Consider the following 21,278-nt stretch of genomic DNA (forward strand, 5'->3'; position numbering starts at 1 on the left):
GTAACCTTAACCCTAGCTCAAACCCTAGCCCTAACCCCAACCCTAGCTCCAACCCTAGCCCCAACCCTAACCCTAGCTCCAACCCTAGCCCCAACCCTAACCCTAGCTCTAACCCTAACCCAACCCTAACCCAACCCTAGCTCTAACCCCAATCCTAACCTTAGATGAAACCCTACCCCTAGCTCTAGCCCTAACCCAACCCTACCCCTAGCTCTAACCCTAACCCCAACCTTAGCACTAACCCTAACCCCAACCCTAGCTCTAACCCTAGCCCTATCCCTATCCCTATCCCCAACCCTAGCACTAACCCTAAGCAACCCTAACCCTAGCTCTAACCCTAACTCCAGCACTAACCCTAGCTCTAGCTCTAACCCCAAGCATAACCCTAACCCTAGCCCTAGCCCTAATCCCAACCCTAACCCTAACTCCAACCCTAACCCTAGCCCTAACCTTAACCCTAACCCTGGCTCTAACCCTAACCCTAGCCCCCCAACCCTACCTCTAACCCTAACCTTAATCCCAACCCTACCCCTACCCCTAAACCTAAACCTAGCACTTACCTTGACCTTAGATTTAACCCTGACCACAAGCCTTGCTCTAACCCTTACCTTATCCACAGCTCTAACCCTAACTCCAGCACAAACCCCAACATTAAGGCTAGCACTAACCCCAACCCCTTAACCTGTGTTGCAAATTCTCCCATGATAAAATATTTCAGCGGTCAAACTGGGATTCGAACTCGTGTCGCTGGTGTGAGAGTCCAGAGTACTAACCACTATACTAGGGAACGTCGTCTGATAATGTGTGGAAGATAAGGACACTATATGGTTATATTCTACGCTCAACCATGTGCGCGATAGTATGGTCGTCGTTGTTTCATTATCATCTTTAATGTCTGCAGGCGCAAATAATGAAATGTCGGTAATGACGCTGTAGGGCAACGTTTTAAATGTATATCTTTTATGCAGTTTTGACCTTTTTGTTAACATGCACATTACATTTGAGGTCATTATTTATTCCTGAATACTATAAATGGTTTGAGATTGAAAGTGACTACCAAATTGGCTAAAATGGTCTGGAGCCGGGTGATTTAGTGTTTGTTGGCTATATTAAACATTATGTAACTTGCTATCTGTGTGTCACGATAGCACAGCGGTTAAGGCTTTGCCAATTTAACTATTCTTATATCTTTGAGTCACGGGTTCAAATCCCATTGATGACTTTTCTATTTTTTGCAGCCAGTCGGAAATGCAAACGAGACGTTTCGTTCAGTGTTTTTATTGAGAATTTGAACAGTTTTGCAATCAGGAAGGTTCCAAGTCGCTTGTGACGAATCTGCAGTCGTGAAACACAAAACTGTGCAAATCGACTTACAATAACAGTCGTAACTCGAGACGGGGAGCAAGATAACATGGGAGCAACTTGACATGTAACACCTGCATTGGTTGCCAAACCATAGACAACCATCGACACAATAACACCCACGAGCAATATTAAGTGGTCAATCGGTCTACCATGCATGTTTTTGGGATGTGGTAGAAAATTGGAGTCCTAGGAGACCCACGAAGAACACAACATGCAAACTCCGCACAGGAAGGCCGGAGCCGGAATCGAACCCTGCGCCTGAATTTTGCAGTGCTGTATGATGCTCCCCATTGCAGACAGCTCAAAGAAACTTTTGTGAAAAGCAAACAAGGCAAGAAAAAGAAAAGTGAGCTGATGTGGTGTCACACCCTTTAAAGCAGAAGTTTATTGAACAGAAGTTGTGCAACAGACATTTGAGGTACATGATATGGGTTCTATGTGGGGAGGGGAGGCGAGTCAAAGGGAAATGTGCTCCATTCAAACTTCCAGATATCACAATATTTATGGGTCAAAATGACAGGTGTAATTCCCTCACTCACTCACTCACTCACTCACTCACTCACTCACTCACTCACTCACTCACTCACTCACTCACTCACTCACTCACTCACTCACTCACTCACTCACTCACTCACTCACTCACTCACTCACTCACTCACTCACTCACTCACACACACACACACGCACATTATCTCAGACCAAAATACATCATTCCCACATTGGGAATCGGACATTCAGGGCGATTATGACTGAATAAAGCAACAAGTGTACTTTGGCCATCATAGGAATGCTGTTGTAGCCTCTGTCACCCACAACATGTCAGATGTAGCACCAACATGAGCAAAATATGCTAGAACACCCCCCAGAAATGTTCCGACCCTCCCCCCCTCTCCAGTATGTCCAAGTGAATGCCAAACGGCAGCGCATCCACAAAATGCTTATTAGTTGCTTTCTATTCTATTCCAGGTTCCCTAAGTGCAGAGGTATTGATGATGGATTGGTTTATTTGTATGATTGATTTTATTTTTTTTCCTTTTGTATGTCGCCGGTAATCCTGAGGTATAGGATATATACCAACCGATGCAGAATGTGACTGAAGAAAACGAGCAAAATAGATTCAAAAAGGGGGTAAAGGAGACATGCTATCTAAGCAAAATGTCAAACTGTACAAAGAACATTTCCAGTCGAATACTCATTTCATGTTCTTCTATCACCTTCTACTTCGTTTTTCTGAATTTATCTCTTAAGCAGTAAAATAATTATATTATAATACAAATGTTTATAAAATAGCAGCACACTCAAGTGACACATCACAACTCTGTAATGTTATTTTGTATAAATGAAACAAATTCATAGCTTTTAGCAGCGCAAAAAGACAACAATAACTCAATAAAAATATTGACTTTTTTTTCTTGATGTCTTCACACCTCCTCTGTCCTCTCTTCACTTTGGAATACAGTATCTCTAAATCTTAGAAAAAACCCTTTTGTGGGTCTGGTCACCCCATAAAATATATCAAACACAAATTGAAAGTGTGGTCTCAATATATAACACACGCAACAAGACATTGCAGGAAAGACATTAAGTTTGGGTGAGAGCTTACATCCGGCAGAGGCAAAATGAAGGAGGGCAATTATCGAAAACTCAATGTTTTGGCAAATCAAGTAGCCAAAATGAAAACAAAACAAACAAAAAATCCCCGCATTATCTTCAGTCTGACAACCAACAATGTCGTTCATGAAAGAAAAGAAAAAAACTAAAACTAAACTCAAGCACACGTGAAAGTCCAAAAAGAAGAACACGGTTGTGTCTCTCTGCCCCATGAACCCCCTCGTCGATTATTCGAAGCAGCAAAGCTCAAAGAGGACTGAATGACACGCAGCACAGCCTGACACAATGTTGTCGAACATTTCTGCAATTTCAAGCCAGCACCATAAAAAGTGAACAGCCATTAAAACACACATCATTGTGGTGGTTTGGAAACTAAAACAAAACAAAAGTCATTGGCCTCTGAAGAACATGTGCAAATATTGGATGTTACGATCACCCGAGCGCCGCCCTGTGAGACATGACTGTGGCTGTGATGCAGATAAATAGAAAGAAATATTCAAGTACAAAAAAAAAAAAATCTTGACAGTGTAAAGGAAAGCCACAGATGAGGGAACTGTGTGTCTTGGCCTTTTTTTTTTTTTTTTGTTCCAATCCTTGGAAATGGACAGGCTCCTTGGATCAAGTTGGTCTTTGCTTGAATAGGAATGTTCGCTTTGATTGGAATGTCCAGTTTTATGTGACTCTTGCTTGACATAGGGGGGGGGGGGGGGGTGATTGGGAAACCAGCCCTACAAAGTAAACCAAAGAAAAGGCTAAAAATAAAAAGTAAAATTAAAAACAAACACCCACCCACCCACCCACCTCCAAATCACCACCAATTCATTTTGATGTTTCTCCTGGGGAGTATGTTCTCAAAGTGCTTTGCCATTGAAATCATATAGGAAGCCGAACACAACCATACAGGGACTCCAGATGCATTGACAATATTTTGTACTCCTCTAAGCAACAAAAAGGGAAACTCATCCTCATATGATCTGGCTGGTTTAGTTCCTCATTTAGCATCCATCTAAATTGAACCTGGTGCATTTCCCATTCCAACTCAATTATCTATGTATAGTAAATCTCCATAAAGAGAATTTTAAGTCGAACCAGTCACTCTGTTCTCCAACCTCTATTGGGTGTTGTACTCATCATTCAGCCATTGGCTGTACATCAGCAATCCCTCCCACACTCCTTCGATTCAACCAGCCCAACTGTCTTTTCCCATTCTTCCCGCACCCTGTCGCCTCCCTTCTCGCGATCACAGGAGTCTCCCGTCCTCCTGTTTTTGAGGCATTGTCCTCTCCGCCGCTCAACTGTGCTCTTAACTGTGCTCGTGTTGGAGAGTTGGGCACTCCAAACCCCTTCTTTGACTAAGCACGCGCAACATTGTAACACAATATGTGGTCATATAATCATTAACAGAATGGCAGTAATAAAACAACCGCCTCGCATGACCTGCGAGGCTGAGGTTCTCCAAGACTTTCGCCACGTGCTCCGAGTGAAGTGAAGGTTCCTTCGCTCGCTCGCTCGCTCGCACACACTCCGTCTCATTCATCGTCCATGCAGCAGTTTATTGCTGGCCAACAAGAGACCTAGATACACTGCCAATGAATGAAGGCAGTGACATAGCATAGATGCCCCGTTATACTGATAGACAAAGTATGTATGTAACCTCGGCCTTCTCCATAGTCTTCGAACATTGTAAGTGCCTCGCGCCTTAGAATGTTTACTGCTAATTTAGATACAGGATCCCATTCAGACTGCACACACACACATTCACATGCGCACACATACAAGCAGCCTGACAAAGGAGCTTATTGATCTTGACTACTCAAAATATGTCAAATAATATTATTACGACTAATAATAATTACTACGGCTAATAATGATGATTCAAATGATCCTGTCTCACCCCTGGATTTGGGACCCACCGACGTTACGCATACTTTTCTCAAGGCTTTCTCGCCACATCTCACTGACGGTCAGATCAGATGATAACATGAATATATATATCAATAGAGAGTGAGGAAAAAAAAGAAAAGCAAAAACTAAGCACATACTCTGATCCCACGTATGCAACTTTCTGCCAACCAGCTATGGTTACAATATAACTTAATGATCATTCTATACAATCAAAGGCAGAATGCAAATATGATTGCTTTCCCTTCTGTGTATCCAAGGCACAACGGAGCATCATCGTGTCCCGAATCTGTTGCTTTTAGACGAAAGAAAAATCTAGATTTTGTGGGCAGGCGTTTTTTTTTGTCTTGAAGAACAGAAAAATCTACAAAAAACTAGCAAACATTGTTCTTTTTCTTTTAAAGGGCTTGTGTTTTTAGCATTTTGTTTTTTTTGTTCTTTTTTTCTGCTTTTAAGAAAGTTTTTTTTCATGATTCATATTTTTTGTCATTGTAAATCCTGCGCAACGGGGCCCTCTTGTGGTTCACAAGTTGATGTCACGGACGTCTGTCGGGGTGGATGACTGATCCAGCTCGTCCAGGCCTTTACTGCTCGGGCCTCTCTGGCTCTGCTGCTGTTGTTGCTGCTGCTTCCGGCCTTCACGCAGACTGTTCTCTAACACACGCTCAATCTGCTCCTGGCACTCTTTGAGAACATCCTGCAATGTCACAAGAGACACACACACAACTTAAAAGACGCTGTTGACAGGTGACCCAAATTCTAGAAGCAGGAACCACATAATTCAGTTTAAAACATGGAAGACTTCCAATCAATCAGATCCAGATCATTATGGCTGGTAGAAACCATTTGATTTGAACTCATCTCATTTCAAAGTTGTTGAACATGAGTTTTAAGTATGGTTGCTCAAGATGATGACGATGATTAGTACAACTGCAGCTGATCTGTTTTATGTTGTAATGGCAGTGTTCACCACTAGATGGAAGACTTTGCTCAAGAGCACTTCCAACCCCAAAACTGTACTTCTTCACCAAAAAAGAAGAGGGAGCAGAGCCTGGCCCAAAAGCCAGGGCAAATTCGGATGTCTTCCAGGTAATCAGGAAGCAGATTATATACACAAGCGTATCTGCCTAGTTTATATAGTGATGCTATCGGGCCTGAAAGATTTCAACTTAAGACAGCAGAAACAGGTGGACTAGAAAAACCAAAGACGTAGCATTCCAAACTGTTCAGTGCAAAGCAACTATTGTGCCAATGTTGCGCAGGGAGAAAATGGGCCTCCACAACTATCTTTGTGAATGACAAGAATTTGGGGGGGCCTGCATGCCAGACGTTTTAAATGGCCACGAACTTCCTGGCAACTCCCACTAGCAGCGCGGCTGAGGGGCAGACACAACGCAGACCCGAGCATTACGTCAGCCCACACCCGAACGCCGGCCGACCCTACCGGCCCAGCCATATACCCAACAATCCGCCAGTTCCCAAACGCAGAGAAAACAAAGGTAGCCTTGACGACGACGTCTGAAAACACAGGTAGGACCAAAGTTATGTTAATTACATCCACCTCCTGCGGGAGCACAAAGAGGGTGCCTTTTTAACGAGAGCCAGTCCTTGTGCCTGCCTGCCTGCCGGGGATCCATGGGAGACCCGAGTGGCTCGCCTTTCAGCATCAAAGGCGCTCGGGCAATGTGAGAATCCACCTGGGAGAGGGGCCTCTCAACAGCACTGAGCCCTCATATGCTTCTGTGATGGCTGGTCCACAGTGGGAATGAATGGTGGGGAGAGAGGGGCTGGTACTGTTGAAAAGATTGTTAGCAGAAGAATCCCACAGATGTTGAATTGACGGTGCTGCAGGAACATTTGTTCACAATTGAGTGCGCTAATGGAGAACCTTCTGATACTGTAACACAAAAAAAGTTCCATGTGTTTGTTGTACCTAATGGAGCGATGGCTCAAAGGGCAACACTTTTTTTTGAAAGCTGCACGCACCTAATTTAAACCTGAAAAGCTAAGTGTTATAGTTTTAGATGCCAGGAACAAGACATAATTCAGACCAGAGTTGCTCTTCAGGAGCTGCAAGGCTCACTGACAAAAGGTCATGATGTCAAAGGTCAAACAGCACAAGAGATCACAGGCTAAACATGCGTGAGACATGTTTCCGGATTTTAGTCCTGCCAATTGATTTTTTTTTTTCTTGTTGCAGATTTAGGGTCATCTTGAAGTAATTGCCGCTACAAAATCTTATCTCTTCAACAGCGTTGCTTAAAATCCAAAAATGTGGATTTAATTTTCCTCAGAGATGAAGGTAACTCAACTAGCGACCATCCTCTAGGGTGGCCAGACCCTAAACGTGGGCGTGTGCACCCACCAATATGAACCCCCACTTGGTCATAAAAATCTCAATTCCTGTGAGAACATTAAGCAAAGCTCCAAACATGTAAAGCGACTGCCTGTGTTCTACCGCAAGAATGCATGCCTTCACTTCTAATAAGACACTCTCACAGTCTCTGCAGCGCTTGAGAGCGGCAACTCCGACGACTTGCCAAGCCTTAAAGGTTTCATTTGAGAAAGTTTAATGACTTCAGCGTGTGACTACTGGAAACATAAGTAGCTTTCAGGGAAGACCAAGAGCGAGCAAGACTATTGCAGACAGAGCGCTTTAGTGAAGCATCTTTGTGGCGCTGCCTCAACCTGGACAGCACATGATGGTGTCGTAGTCCCGCCATGTTGTTTTACGACGGTCCTCCCACCTCAAGCGTTCATCATATTGCAACAATCTGTCTGTGTGACAAGGCAAGCACATTATTCTCGGGCGGCCTCTGTGGCATGAGTCGCAAGGGGAAGTCGTGCAGACAGACAAAACCAAAAGGAAGAAATGTGTGAAGCCATGGAATGCGTTTCAAGTGCCGATTGTACCGCACAAAGCGAGCTGGATGGTCAGAGCTGGAGCGAGCACACACAAAAGACGGCGCACTTATCTCGAGAATCTTCCAGAAAGAGGCTGACGGTGTAAGTCCCAAGTATAGAAAATGCCATCGTTCTTTTTTCTGTGGCCCAAAACGCTCATTTTGTCAAGCACTGATCTTCCAAAATAAACAAATTTCGCTCGCTGTGGAGTCAGCCATTCTGCAACTCATATAAGAGGATTTTAAACTATAGCTTTAAAACAGGAGGAAAAAGGGAAATTGTCATATTTAAATGAGTGATTGTGGGATAAAGCTATTTATGACCATGTGCATATGTATGGCTCTACAAGTTCACAAAACTGCAAAGCTATTGGGTTGGGGGAGTTAGTTGCAGAGGAAAGTTGATGTCCCTTAGATCACAAATGAATTCCATTTTTACAAGCGCATTCAGCCACAATTGGCAGCGCTCTTGCACATCGTTGAAAGGGAGGAGGAGGGGGGGGGGGCATGGATGCCCCTCAAGATGCTCATTGGCCCTGCCCTCTGTGCTATTCATTTATTGATGTCATTTTTTAATAACAAAACAGATTATTTGCTTGATCGTAGCTTCTATTGTATCGCTTTCTTGATACTATCGGAAGCACAGTTTAGGAATACCAGTGTGTGTGTGTGTGTGTGTGTGTGTGTGTGTGTGTGTGCGTGCGTGTGTGTGTGTGTGTGTGATGACACACATTTTCCCAGCAGCCCAAGGTGATGACTAGGCCTTGTCACATTTCTATTGGAAAACCGCAGCTCGTGGATAGCGCAGATGCCAGCAGGGTGCCAGGAGAGGGCGGCCTCATCCAAGATGCTATTGGCAAGAGCGGCAACGTTGGCAGAACTTTCCCTTCACACTTGGCCTGGCCGTTGAACTAACTTTAGCGATACCCTCTTGCAAATACAAATACACAAAGTTATGTGGAGGTTTGGAGTGTGGTTCAAACCAGCATCCTGGTGACTGCAGTCCAAATTGTCATCGGATGATGACACAGAGCAACTTTTGAGAACAATCTCTGTGACCGTGTCAACGACTTCATCGGAGTGCTTCCAAAATAAATAGGCATTTGCGTACATTCACATTTCTTGGAGCTGTGTCTCACTAGCGGTGGTCTGATACAACTTCACCAGTAATTTTACAAACCAAAACATACCCAATATGTTTACTTTTTGGCTGGCTTCTAAGCAGTTTATACTTAAGTCCCTCATATATGTTGAGTTAGGAAAGGAGCCCTCTGCTTCGCCTCCAGCCTGCACGGCAAAGCACGGCTTGTCTGGATCCAGGAATGTAGGGGAGTTGATCATAGAGCCATGGAGCGACTTAATTCCCTCAAGTCCTGAACCGTGCAGTTTAAACACACTGAGGTCCTGTGCTGCTCGGGCTATTTGTTTTTCCTGAGCTGGTGAGCGGGACTTCACACAGCACACGCCAGAGGGAGCCATGCTTTTCCAGCCAAGATGGAGCAAAAAGAAGAGGCGGGGGAGGCTTGATTGTCGCCATGCAAGCCTGATGGTCCCCCCCCCCCCCCACTCTCTCCTCCTTAGATGTCTTTTGGGACGGGATTTAACAAAGTGCCGTCGGGGGCGACAGCTATAGGCCCCCTGTGTGGTGAGCATACAGAAATTCTTGTTCCAACTAAGTCAACTAGTGCAAACCAAACACCACCATTCTTGAAGCACTTGATTCAGGCTCTTGGTGCTTCTCTACAACTTTGGTCTCAGCAAATGAGATGGGTCAATTTCAGAACACCCAAATGAAATTAATTTGGACTTCCAATGCTTTTGTTAAGTACAAATTCGATAAAGCATGGTGAGACTGAGACTGCATGATGAATGCCAGGTATCGCAAAAGGTCTTGCTGCTGTTTGGACTTGTCTTACCCGCCACAGCAACATTCCCAAGATTGTTTATATGAGGAGGCCCTACTCGAACGAAAACCTGCCACTTGCTAACTAGTCGGGTTTCTGACAAACATACAAGAAACAAATGTTCTCTTAATTTGATTAGATGAATCACAAAGTCACTACGTAGTCAATTGGCTAAGAAACTATATCCAATCCAAAATAATAGGAACTCTAGGTATGATGCTGCCTCGCTGAATTACACACACAATGCATTATGTCGTATTTACATCACAGTGTGAGTGTGGTCTAATTGCATTAGCTGGTCAGATGTCTGTTTATGCAATTTTCCCAAACACAGGTATACATGGACAAAGAGAAAATGGGACTTCAACAAGTTTTCTAAACATAAACTCACCACTTCTGTGTTTGTGATTTTGGCAAGCAGGTCCGTCAGACTGTCCCCCCATTGGGACGGGTTCACTGAGTCCAGCTGTAAACCGCAGATTGCGGCCCCCACGCTACCTGTGGCAATCATGGATGGAGGGTACATGGCGAATCTGAAATCTGTTGGAGAGGACAAAAGCTAATTCAGTAAACGTGGGAGTGATGCTGCTATTTGTGTGTGTGTGTGTGCGCACAAGACTGATTTATAAAAAAAAAAAATCTGTATTTCATAGCTTATTTGAGAGCTTGGACCCTAACGCCCCAAATCAAGCATTTAAAGTTTGAACTTCAACTTTTGAAAACAGATTGGTGTTTTTTTAGGGCACGAAGAACGATATCTTGAAAAATATGAGGCTTCCTGGTGGGTAATATTTCTGGAGCCAAGAATTTTGAGTAAGTTGTAGAAAAAGAAGCGTGCACTAAGATTTAAATAACCGTTTCATAATTTCAGGTTTTGATTAATATGCGCCACCCAAAAATACAGACGTGAGACATTGCTGTATGATTTGGTAATTTAGCAGTCAGTTGATAAATAATCCTTCCACTACGCACAGCCTGAACGTAGCGCTCGCTAATGACCAGCAGTCTGGATAATGAGGGTTCACTTGGCTTGTAAAGGAGCTGAAAAGCAGCCGCCCGACCTCCCCCCCTTCCCTCCGTCCCCCGCCTCCCTTTTCCCCAGGCCGGCCCCTTTTCTTCCATCTCCTGAGTAAATCGTGTGCTCGCTGAAAAAGCCCCATAGCGCTTGGAAAGGGAGGAATAAAGAGGCTCAGTGCCTGTGCCAATGCTCACTGCTGTAGGTCCTTTTTCCACGTGTGGTCAGAGGCGTGCGTCTCAAAGACCAATAACCTTGTTAGCTCCCCTCACTGTCATTCATAATGCAAATGAGACAGCTTGTGAACGGGCCAGAAGCCCGAAAAGGCAAGGCAACTGGCATACAGGCGCGAGGGAGGGGGGGGCACGAGAGAGAGAGTGAGATAGAAATAGAGAGAGCGAGAATCACAATCTCTCACTCCCCTATTCTCTCTGTACGTCTTGCTCAACTCCTGCCTTTCTTTTTGGAAAGCACACGGTCCGCTCGGGGGCCACTGAATGACACACATGCCCCAGGCTTTGTCGCGGCAACAGGCGGTGGTTTACGTTGGCGGCCCTCCTATCTTTTAGCATATTAATAGAGTGGCGGGCCAGCCAGAGGGAAGGCAGAAGAGTGTGACTCCATTGTCCGGAGTCATCACCTCATTTCACCCAATTGAGAGACACAGCAGTCATCCCCTGTGTGCCGATAGCAATTCAGCGAGACGGGACGGACAAAGAGTGTGGCCGGGCACCGGGGCAGCGGGGTGCGAGGGGTCAACAGCGAAGAGGAAGATGAAGAAGGAGGGATGGACAGCGTGGCGACAAGGCCACGAGGAGAAAAGACGGGAAGGTGGTAGGCGTGGTGGGAGAGCGTCGGGGGGGGGATTGACGTCTCTGCTGCGCATCGCTCTCAAGTCTGTAGCCAAATCCTTGTGAGGTTTTGCAGGAAGAAAAGAGTTGCCCTCCAGTGACCCTCACCTCCCCTCCTTCCCCCACAAGCATGCCTCTGTTCCTAGGCCACCTATGGGCTGGGGCAGTGGGCAGCAGGGAGGGGGCAGAGGCAGCCTGCACATTACCATATTGCCATATTCAATAGCAAAGCCAACAGCATGCGATGGCTCTGAAGGAGATTTTTCTTCCTCCAGCTGGAATCAAAGAGGTGGGCCCTTTGATAGCTGTAAAGGCAGCCCCTCACTGCCTTTTTAACATGCGCAGCCAGGCGCTTTCTCATCGTGTGGGCTCAGTGTTGACAAATAAATGAACTTATTATACACCCCTGTGTTCATGGCTGGGCCTCTGCCAAGCGGCCGATTTATTAAAGGCTACCTCAAGCCAAGAGGAAAGAGCACACAAAGACCCCTCGGCATTACATCACTGCTGTAATAGTACAACTTTCACCAGGTTGGGGGGGGTAAAAGGAGAAAGACATACATGGATTTACAGTATGTGAGAGCAGACTGACAGGCAAAGGAGTGGGGGGGACCTCACAGGGAAGAAATGGTATACGTGCACATACAGTACACAGACGTAGTTTGGTGGATGAGCAGGCTACTGCCAGTTGATTTCTCGCACTCAACACAAGACAACAAACAAGGCTGCGCGCGTGTACAGCCAATGCGGCCTGGTGGCGGCAGCACGCGGGGCGAAGAATGCTCGTATTTCAGGAGCCGCTCATTAATATTCTTGTTGAGGATAAACAGTGTATGGAGCCGAGTGGGGACGCACGCCTCCGATGGAAAGCTCTGTGTAAGCGGCGGCTGCCTGGTCTGGCCAGCGCGCCGCTCGCTCAGTGCCTTCAATGGCCCTTTCTCTCTCTGTCTGCAACTTCATCCTCTCTGGCCTCTGGTCACATTGAGTCTGCTGCCCTACATGGCACACTCCTCGCGGGTGGCTGCAATGTATGCACGTTCGACTTGTAAATTAATCTACACTGGAGAGTTGAACAGGAGCCATAAAAACTGGCAGAAAATCCCAACGTCTCCTCTCCAACTCCATGTTTTTGTTTTTCCAAGGCAATAAATCAAGGTCCTGTATCGTATAGTGTGTAGCGTGAAGAGTGTTAAGTAAAGGTGAAAATTAAACATTATTTTAGGAGTGGTTAAGTCACTATTAACACTAATGCACCGTCATTCAAAACACTCGTCTTTCCTATAAATAAATACACGTTCTTACAATAAACAACATACACATGCACACCAGCAAACATATGCACGATGAACATCATGAACGTCTTTTTATGATTATCGCAAGACACTAACTATTAGAAATGGTTCGGTCAAACACTGATGGAGCGACAAGGATACTCAACACGGGAGGACTCGATAGACACTTAACCAACTGAAGCTACGCAACGTGGCAAGCTCATCTCCATTTACTTCAGTGCACTATTGAAGTATATGTAACAGAATAATCAATTCAGGATCACTACCACCAAGGTTAAACATGCAGACTTCAAATGGGGATGTTGCCTTTTCAAACATGGCAATGAATGTAGCAGCATCCAGTGATAAATTCCCTTTGCGTTTTTGCCGTGAGTCAGATGGCCACAGGCTTTTGAGTGGGTTGCTCAGGACATGCCGCTGTGTGATTCACTTACTGTGTCACACTTTTGGGCGCAGGCTACTTCCTGCTTCATCTGTTGCCAATGTGGCAGCACCGGACATGATCCCACATATCAGGGATGTGAGGATAATTTGTGCGAGGTGGTGGCTAATTTGTTCAGGATCTGACGCATCCAGTGCCAAGGAGAGTTTTTCTTTTTTTTTTTCACGATAACAAATAGCAGTAAAGATTGTTTCATTGAGCACATCTGAGATGAATCATTCATTTGACCAATGTGATGAGCGTCTCCATGCCGACGCCATTCTGGTTCAGTGAGATTGGCATGAAAAGGGACATGAATCACTCAAAAATATTTGCACGGTTGCATAGAAATTGCATGGGCATATTTGCCCATAGTTTCACCATCTTGTGGAGCTCAAAGTCATCAATGGAAGAACCTTTGGACTAAAAATGAAAGCAAAACACTCAACTTGATTTTACCTGGTTACGATTCGATACAGACACCACTTAAATTTGATCAGCTGCGCTGCAGTGCAATTATGCACTGTCTACTATTTCATTATAATGTTCATATTTATTTATTCAAAGAGAGAAGATCCAATGCCGAATTCGTATGTCCTGCGGGTTCAGTGGACTTTAAACAAGAGGGGAAAAGGAAAAGGGTGTCTTCCATCTAGTGAATCATTAGTTTTCCTCTGTAGAACTAACAAGTTAATGATCAAGTTACTTGTCCCATTCAAAACTTGAAGAGCTCGTCCTCTGCTACTTGAACCACTGGTACATCCCATCATGCAGTACAAAGTACTGTTTGTAATGGCAGATATGTGATGCGTTTGATCAACATCTACGACCATCTAAAGCATGGGTGTCAAACTTATTTTTGTCACGGGCCGCATCGTAGTCAGCTTCCTTTAAAGAGCCATGATGACTGTCATCGCCTTATATTATATACACAATAACTAGTTTTGAAATCAGAGGCTAGTAAAAACTGTTCAAATATTTTAAAAAGATAAATGGTAATAAAAACTGCTAGCAATATCTCTATTTTTTTTCAAAGTGAAGACAATTTGTAATTTTAATATTGACACATGATGTCGATGCACACAAGTTTGTCTTGCATAAAATGATGTGGCGGGCCGTATCTGGCCCCCGGGCCTTGAGTTTGACGGCTATGATCTAAAGCATACGTACCATTACAGTAAAGGCTATTGGAGTGAACATGAAACAAAAAGAGAGCATAATCCCTGCCAATATGGCTAAAAGACAAAGCTCATTAAGCACAGCAGACAGTTTGGGGTGCATCTGTCCGCCCCGTGCACCCCGTCTATTCTCCCACTTTGGCCCGATTGAATAAGAATAGACGAGGAAGCTGGGAGTGCTTGGTGTGCGTGTGGAGGAATGGAGCCTTATAATCTCCCTTAATGAGCTTGTTTCTGGGCTGTTATCCGGCGGGCTGCCTGAGGGAAAGGCCGGCGTTTCCTATCAAGGGCCCCGCGGCGCTGACCCTCACATGGCTCTGCATATGAAATGTAAGGGCTGGGTCTTTTGTCTCCCCTCTCGCAGTCTTGAGCTGAGCCCCCCCAATCCATTTGCATAGTCCTGAATGGACCAGCCAGTGTTATTAATTAATACAGAGGCAGCCTACGCCACCTGACAAAAACCCACCGAGTGGCCTGAACGGAACCGTTTCATCAAAAGCGAGGAGCTACTAGGAAGGAGAGAGAGGCCTTCTTCTCCACTTGTCCTTTCTCCTCGTTCTCTTGCGATTTTATGCTCTTTCAGTAGACGGGCAGCGGCGGTGGGATTTAGCGGCGGCTGCTGGCTTGAATGAAACGGCAAGGCCACAGGTGACCTGCTGCAGACTGTCTTGCAAATGCAAATTTTCCTGAGAGCTCCCCTCCTCGAGCTGCGTCTTCAGCTCTTCAGCCCGGCTTGGAAGATGCCGCCGGGAAGATTCTCACCAGATAACGCAAGATTTACGTCTGGGAACACTGAGCAAAAAGGGTTTCGAATTCCCAGGAAAGCTTCAGTGCATCGAATTGTTGACTCACTTGCACTCTTCCCTTTCTGCGTCTTGCCCTCACTACTCTGTGTTTGCCGAGTGCATACATAAATAAATGGTCTGTTGCTAATCCAGCACTATCCGCCGACAGGCTCTCTCCGAAGACGCGATGTCAGGAGGACTCGGCTCGTAAATTCACTTCCACTCCCTCAATGAAGCCATTACGGACAAAGTGCACGCTGAGTCTTTCACAATGTTGCTTTGACAATAGATACTATTACTGACATGCTGTCATGACACAAGAATCTACATAACAGTGGGAGTCACTTGGTCCTTGTTTTTGCCCCCCCCCCCCCCCCCCCCCATTATTCAGATTAACCCTCGCCTTACTTCAATATGCATTTTACATAAAAACAACGACTGTATTTTTCATTTTAAGTTGATGAAACTATATACCTTGCTCTGAACTATGTCAATAAATGGAACTATTTTCCAAGAGGGATGCAAGGTGCATTCCTGTCTGAGGCCTGCAAACCTGCAACATCAAACCTCATGCACTTCCTTCAACGCTAGCTACAGATCGGGTTAAAGGATGCGTGTCCCTCCTAGGACTCACTTGATGTATGATCTTGTGGGTACAATCCAGCTCATAATAGCTCGCCAACCCTACACCCACGTCCATCACTTCACAATCTCTTGCCCCATGGGAATGCTTCTTAACCGAGCATTCCCAAAGTTTGGTTTGATGTGTCACTGGATGCTACCGACGAGTCTCCAAAACGCCGCCACATACCACACTGTGACATGACAGATGATCTAAGCTTCATCTGGGTTATTTCTCACATTGCAGCTTTTTGCATTTCACTGTTTGAAATGTGCTTGAAAGTAGCTTATGTCACTCCTAAAGCCATCATCAACTTGGCACACTTAAAACTTCAGTATGCTGGGGGGGGCCGCATTTTTCAACCAACCCGTGCCTACAGCAGCACGAGTATGTATTTAAGTCGCAACTAGCCTACGAAACAGAGTAGTTAAGTCATCAATAAATATTTTCATGAAAATTGGCTACAAAGAAAAAAGCAATCTTAATTTTTATATCAATGGTAAAAAGTATTTGAAGACACAAAAAAAAGCAAACTTAAAATGTACAAAAAAAAAACTGTGTCGTGCACATGTGTATTTAAGAGGCAGGACCTGATGGAGTAAAATTATTTCAATGAGTCAGTGTGAGCGTCCAGATGTGAGCTATGGCTGAGAGCAGCTCTGCGTGAGTGCACTCATAGTATTTGTAATTTTCTGTTCTCCTGGCGTTCAATAGATGGCTGAGAAGTGCATCCACAATGTACTTTAAATATCGTAAGCAAAGAAACTATCTACACTACTATGTAGTTTGCATCAGTTTTTCCAAAGTATGCAATTTATCAATGAGCAAGCATCTGCGGTTGATCGTGACCTACCTGTGGCACATAGGGCGATGAACGTCTGGACATGTTTGCGTATAAGAGTCAGTTTATCCTCAGGCAGCGGCAGCCTCCTCATTATGTGCTCGATAAAGTCGTTGGGCGTCACCGCTGCCAGGTTCCACTTCAACTTCCCCAACACCACCAGTTCCCATTCCTAAAGTAAAGGCGACACCAGCGGATTGTGGTAATGGACGGTGATGATGCAAAAAATAAGAACACAAAAGGACAACCAGACGTTTACATGTTTTAGTTTTTGTGGATCCAATTGCATTTTTCACATTTTGTGTTTTCACTTTCATACAAAGTCTCCATTCAATTGCGACAATATTTTGTAGTAATTTTATTTGCTTAATGTGGCCTCATATGACTTCCTTTTTCCGTTGAATTAACCCTCAGTTACCATTCAGCCTTGTGAGCGTGCCGTATGAATTCTGCCTAGCAACAAGTAGTCATGCAAACATGTGACGTGTTCATGACCAAACAGCAATTCTATAGCTCTACTTTGATGTGTTTGCCAGACAGTCAAAATTAAAACTTTCAAAGAAAAAAAAAAAATTGGTAATTGTTTGTGTTGCCACTACAATTTATTACAACATTGCCATTAAAGGAACAGTGAAAGGGATAACTGTAGTTTTCACGGTACTTAGTCTACCTAAATCCACCAATTATTTTCATCAAAAAGTCATCTGGTGCAAATGACAATTATTTGCATGCTTTTTTTTTCAGCGAAAAACAAGCAATGTCGCCAGCTCAGGTGACCTCACAAGTGTGTACTCCCTCCCCACTTGTCTGTCTGGCATCTGGGACTTTCCTAAAGAGGCCCAGCAGAGGTTCCGCTGAGTGAGAGCGGAAGGGGGGAGGAAGGCTGCGTATTGGGAAGAATCGGGATTTAATCTGTATTCAAACGTTGAAAGAAATGTAAAAAAACACTCTTAAACAGATTTCCTCCCACATATAATATCATTAAATGTCATTTGGAAAATCCACCATTGTCAAGTGCCAAACAGGCCTACAATTCAGATGTATAAATGCCTTGTAGCAGTACATTGAGCAGAGGAGACACATGCTGCTGTCCCATGTGATGGGACATGACACTAGGTGTGGTGTTCTCCTGTCTTTGGGTGTATTGTTACTTTCACTTCCTAGAGCAGGAGGTGATTAACTGAAGAGTTGGTGACTAATTTAGGAAAACATTTAGTGGTTTGGTTCCGGACTACTGCCTTGTGACTGCAACCCCGTACGGATGCTGCTCATTTTCTCCCTGGGAGAGACAGCATGGTCCTCACATTTAAGATAATCCAATATGGCTGCTGCTGAACCTGCATGTTTTTTTTTTCCCGCTAACCTTTTTTAGATGTGCGATGTTCTACTTTATGACATGCAATCCAAAGGAACTGTACCATTGTTGCAAATGATTACTTTTTTTCAATTACGTAAGATTATTACCGTCATGTGAGCAACAAAATTATTTGATGCATTTCAGATGCAGCTGCACTAATCTGTGACCAAAAAAAAAAAAAAAAAAAAAAAAAAAAAAAAAAAAAAAGCTTGCAACATAGCAGAGCTGAATGCTGAGTGGCAGGTCGGGCCCCACTTCCTTCTGCTACTGCCTTCCTCTGGTCACACCTTCTTTCTAACATTGCGGTTCCATTTGCAAGAAATTCTTACCAAAGATGAGGACCACAAAAAAAAAAAAGAGAGAAGCAAGCGATCACATGCACTGAGCAGCTGATCTCTGTTTCCTGTATCTGCATGACAGCCAAAATACTGCCTTATACAGAAACACAGAGACTAAGCATCAGGAAACAAACAGCAGAGGGCTTCAAAAGTTAAAAGTTAGACATGCTGTTTGGAGGAGAGCACCGCTTTCACTTGCTGACCATATAGGTACGAGAACGGAACTGCCGGTCGCTTCGAGACCCCCATTAGAAAATCAGGCCTCTTTCACAACACGGCTGGGATTGACTGTTGTTTACCGAGGAATGTTTATGTAACACTGCAGGGCTTCGTTATCTAATGTGAGACTGGGCCTAAGTAATTGCTTTGGGCAGGTGAAGGCAACTATCGCAGGACTCCGCAAATAAACAATTGTTCTATCGCCCCGACGAGTATGGCAAACATGCAAAACAGAACGAGCGTGAGATAACATGGCATCATGAGTGTGCGTCGTTGGGTATTTTTGGATGGAGGCTGAACTGTAAAAGGCAAACGGATTTCTCTGAGTCTCTCTCCCACTCTTGACAGGAACAGAGTCAGAAGTTTGGCTGCTTTTCAAGATGACCTCGTTGCTCTGCGTGTGCAAATATTTGCCGCTAGATGGCGATGGAGACCATTAGACAGACTTTAAAGCCCATCCAGAGGGGGTCTTTACAGTAAGGAGCCCCTGTGGAACAATTCACCTGTGTGTGGCTTTTTGCCTTATATTAAAACATAGACTCAAGGGCACCTTGGACTTTTTGGGAAGCGGGTAATTCAAAATGCCATGAAACGAAGGGAAAAAAAAATGATGGATTAAAAAGTTGGTGTTGAGCAACTGATGACGTTTGAATATTACTTACCAGCAGTTCCTGTGGTCTGATGGAGTTATCTGTGTAGATGCAAAGTTTCTCTGCAGTTAATGGACGAGTCTCTTTCAATTTGGATGCAAGAAACATGCAAACCGCTCCCAGCAGTTGCAGGTTACACTTTTTGGTGGGGACGACTGCTAGAAATCTGTCTAAGTAGTTCATGGCCAGGGGAAAAACTTCTTCTTCGCACTTCTGCTCCTCACAAACCTAAACAGAGAGAGGACGAGGGGGAGAGAGCGAGCGAGAGAGACAGAGAGCGAGAGGGGTAGAGAGAGAGAGAGAGAGACAGAGAGCACTACAATAAATACAACATACAATAGAGCAACTTTCAATGACGTCTACTTTTATTCCCCAACACTTGAAAACATAAATAAGCTTTAAATGACATGGAAAGGCACATACAAATGGGATGACACTCAAAAGTTGGGGACCGGCCAAGAATTTGCGCTCGGTCCTGATCGGTTGCGACATCACATTTAATCGAAGTGATGATTACACAAAGCGCGAATTAAGTGTGAAACGCGTCAATAGCGTCACATTCCTGCAGTTCATTCACTAAGATATGAATTCTAGTCACAATCGAGCCCAGCCAGAAAACACCCCGCTTGTAGCGCAGCACGCGGAAACAACTTTTTCTTCATTCGTCATGTTTTTCAAAAAATATTTAAAAATAGAAATAAATTGTCTGGATGCATTTCTTTTGCACCATAATACACTATAACGCCTTACACATCATACCCGACTATTCCTCTCCAAATTCTCCGAGGATTAATGTGAATAATATGTCAAAATAAAAAACAAGTCGCATAAGGTTGGGGTGGCGTGCGTCACCAGCGATCCGATATATTCACTTTAAAAATTAATTAAAAATATCCAGTAGGTCGGAACTGGACAATATTCACATGAAAATAAAGCGGAGAGCCTCGGCAATGTTTGGAGTTCGATGTTAGTGAGAAATAAAAGAATTACGGTCGACTTTCGAACATAATTCCTGTATGAGGCATGGCGAAGGGGGAATAGCCTGGCGCAAATAGGCCCTCGCCCTTCCTCCATTTCAAACAGATACCCACAACGTTTGCAATGTTAAAACACATCATTTGTCCAATCGTGGGGCAAATAAGTTCGCCCTGTGCCATAGCCGATGCATTTTAGGTGCTGTTATTGCGTTTATGACATTGTAAAGTCCTCTTAAAAAGCGCAAACGCTCCCGTAAAAAAAACAACATGGCGAATCGACCAGCGCGGTGCTCAGCGAGTGCATACGTGTGCATGGAAATAGTCGCTCTATCTTTAATAAAATCAGTAAAAAATGGCTAAAACAGCCGCAGTGCACAGCTCAAGGGACACGGGTGGCAAATATTTACAATCGTTATGTATGGAAGATGAAAGCAGCGCAAAGACGAGCGACGCGAGCGGACTTTAAAACGCCGAAAAGCACGTAAATAGACAATATTTTACTAAAGATGAACAAATGCAGCCACGCACTGGGAACATTTTAAAAGGACACAAGCTTTGTGTGGCGTTTATACCTCCAACATCCAAGTGGCGACCATCCTCCTCATAGAGGGCAGAATGTCTCTCTGCACCCCTTTAAAATACGAATATTGAGGTAGAAACCTCTCCTCTATGGTCAACAAGCTCTGGAGGACCCGGTCATCACAAAGGAGGTTCGGATCTGGACGAGCCCTGATATTGGTGTCCATTTCGAGGCAGAGCAGCTCCATGGCGTTTGGCTTAAGTCACAACAACAGAAACAAAAACTAAAAAAAAAAAAAAAAAAAAAAAAAAAAACAACACACAAAAAGAAGCAGGATCACTGTATAGGAAGTGTGTCGGAGAGCAAAAACACACCGTGGTGGAAGGGAAAGTGTAAAGGAGGCATTAAAAAAGAGGCGAGACTGCAGGGGCTCCGTCCGCGTCGTCCTGCCTCTCGTTGTCGAGAACTTTTCCTGTGTGTCCCCTCAGTGCGCCTCTACTTGCATCAGGCGCATTTCAAGGCTGCGC

The 21,278-nt window shown here is 44.6% G+C and overlaps 1 protein-coding gene across 1 annotated transcript; it reads right to left on the reverse strand.

Moving 5' to 3' along the window:
- Nucleotides 1–1,722: 1,722 nt before the first annotated feature.
- On the reverse strand, nt 1,723–21,221 carry ccnd2a (cyclin D2, a). The gene is made up of 6 exons (XM_085915251.1): nt 21,126–21,221; nt 20,804–21,007; nt 19,267–19,482; nt 16,703–16,862; nt 10,077–10,225; nt 1,723–5,575 (listed from the first exon to the last, which is right to left on the reverse strand). The coding sequence occupies exons 2-6, from the start codon at nt 20,996–20,998 to the stop codon at nt 5,402–5,404; spliced, it is 894 nt and encodes a 297-aa protein (XP_085771377.1). The 5' UTR covers nt 20,999–21,007; nt 21,126–21,221; the 3' UTR covers nt 1,723–5,401.
- Nucleotides 21,222–21,278: the final 57 nt, after the last annotated feature.

This window comes from Syngnathus leptorhynchus, chromosome 6 (assembly GCF_054491065.1).
Source record: "Syngnathus leptorhynchus isolate UIUO chromosome 6, UIUO_Slep, whole genome shotgun sequence".
Classification (NCBI taxonomy): domain Eukaryota; kingdom Metazoa; phylum Chordata; class Actinopteri; order Syngnathiformes; family Syngnathidae; genus Syngnathus; species Syngnathus leptorhynchus.

Excerpts from the sequence above, each read along its gene's own strand:
- ccnd2a (XM_085915251.1), bottom strand. The coding sequence starts at position 20,998 with ATGGAGCTGCTCTGCCTCGAAATGGACACCAATATCAGGGCTCGTCCA. Across the intron at positions 16,863-19,266 it reads TCAGACCACAGGAACTGCTG|GAATGGGAACTGGTGGTGTT; the intron begins GTAAGTAATATT and ends CCTTTACTTTAG. Across the intron at positions 10,226-16,702 it reads CATCGCCCTATGTGCCACAG|ATTTCAGATTCGCCATGTAC; the intron begins GTAGGTCACGAT and ends CCTCTCCAACAG.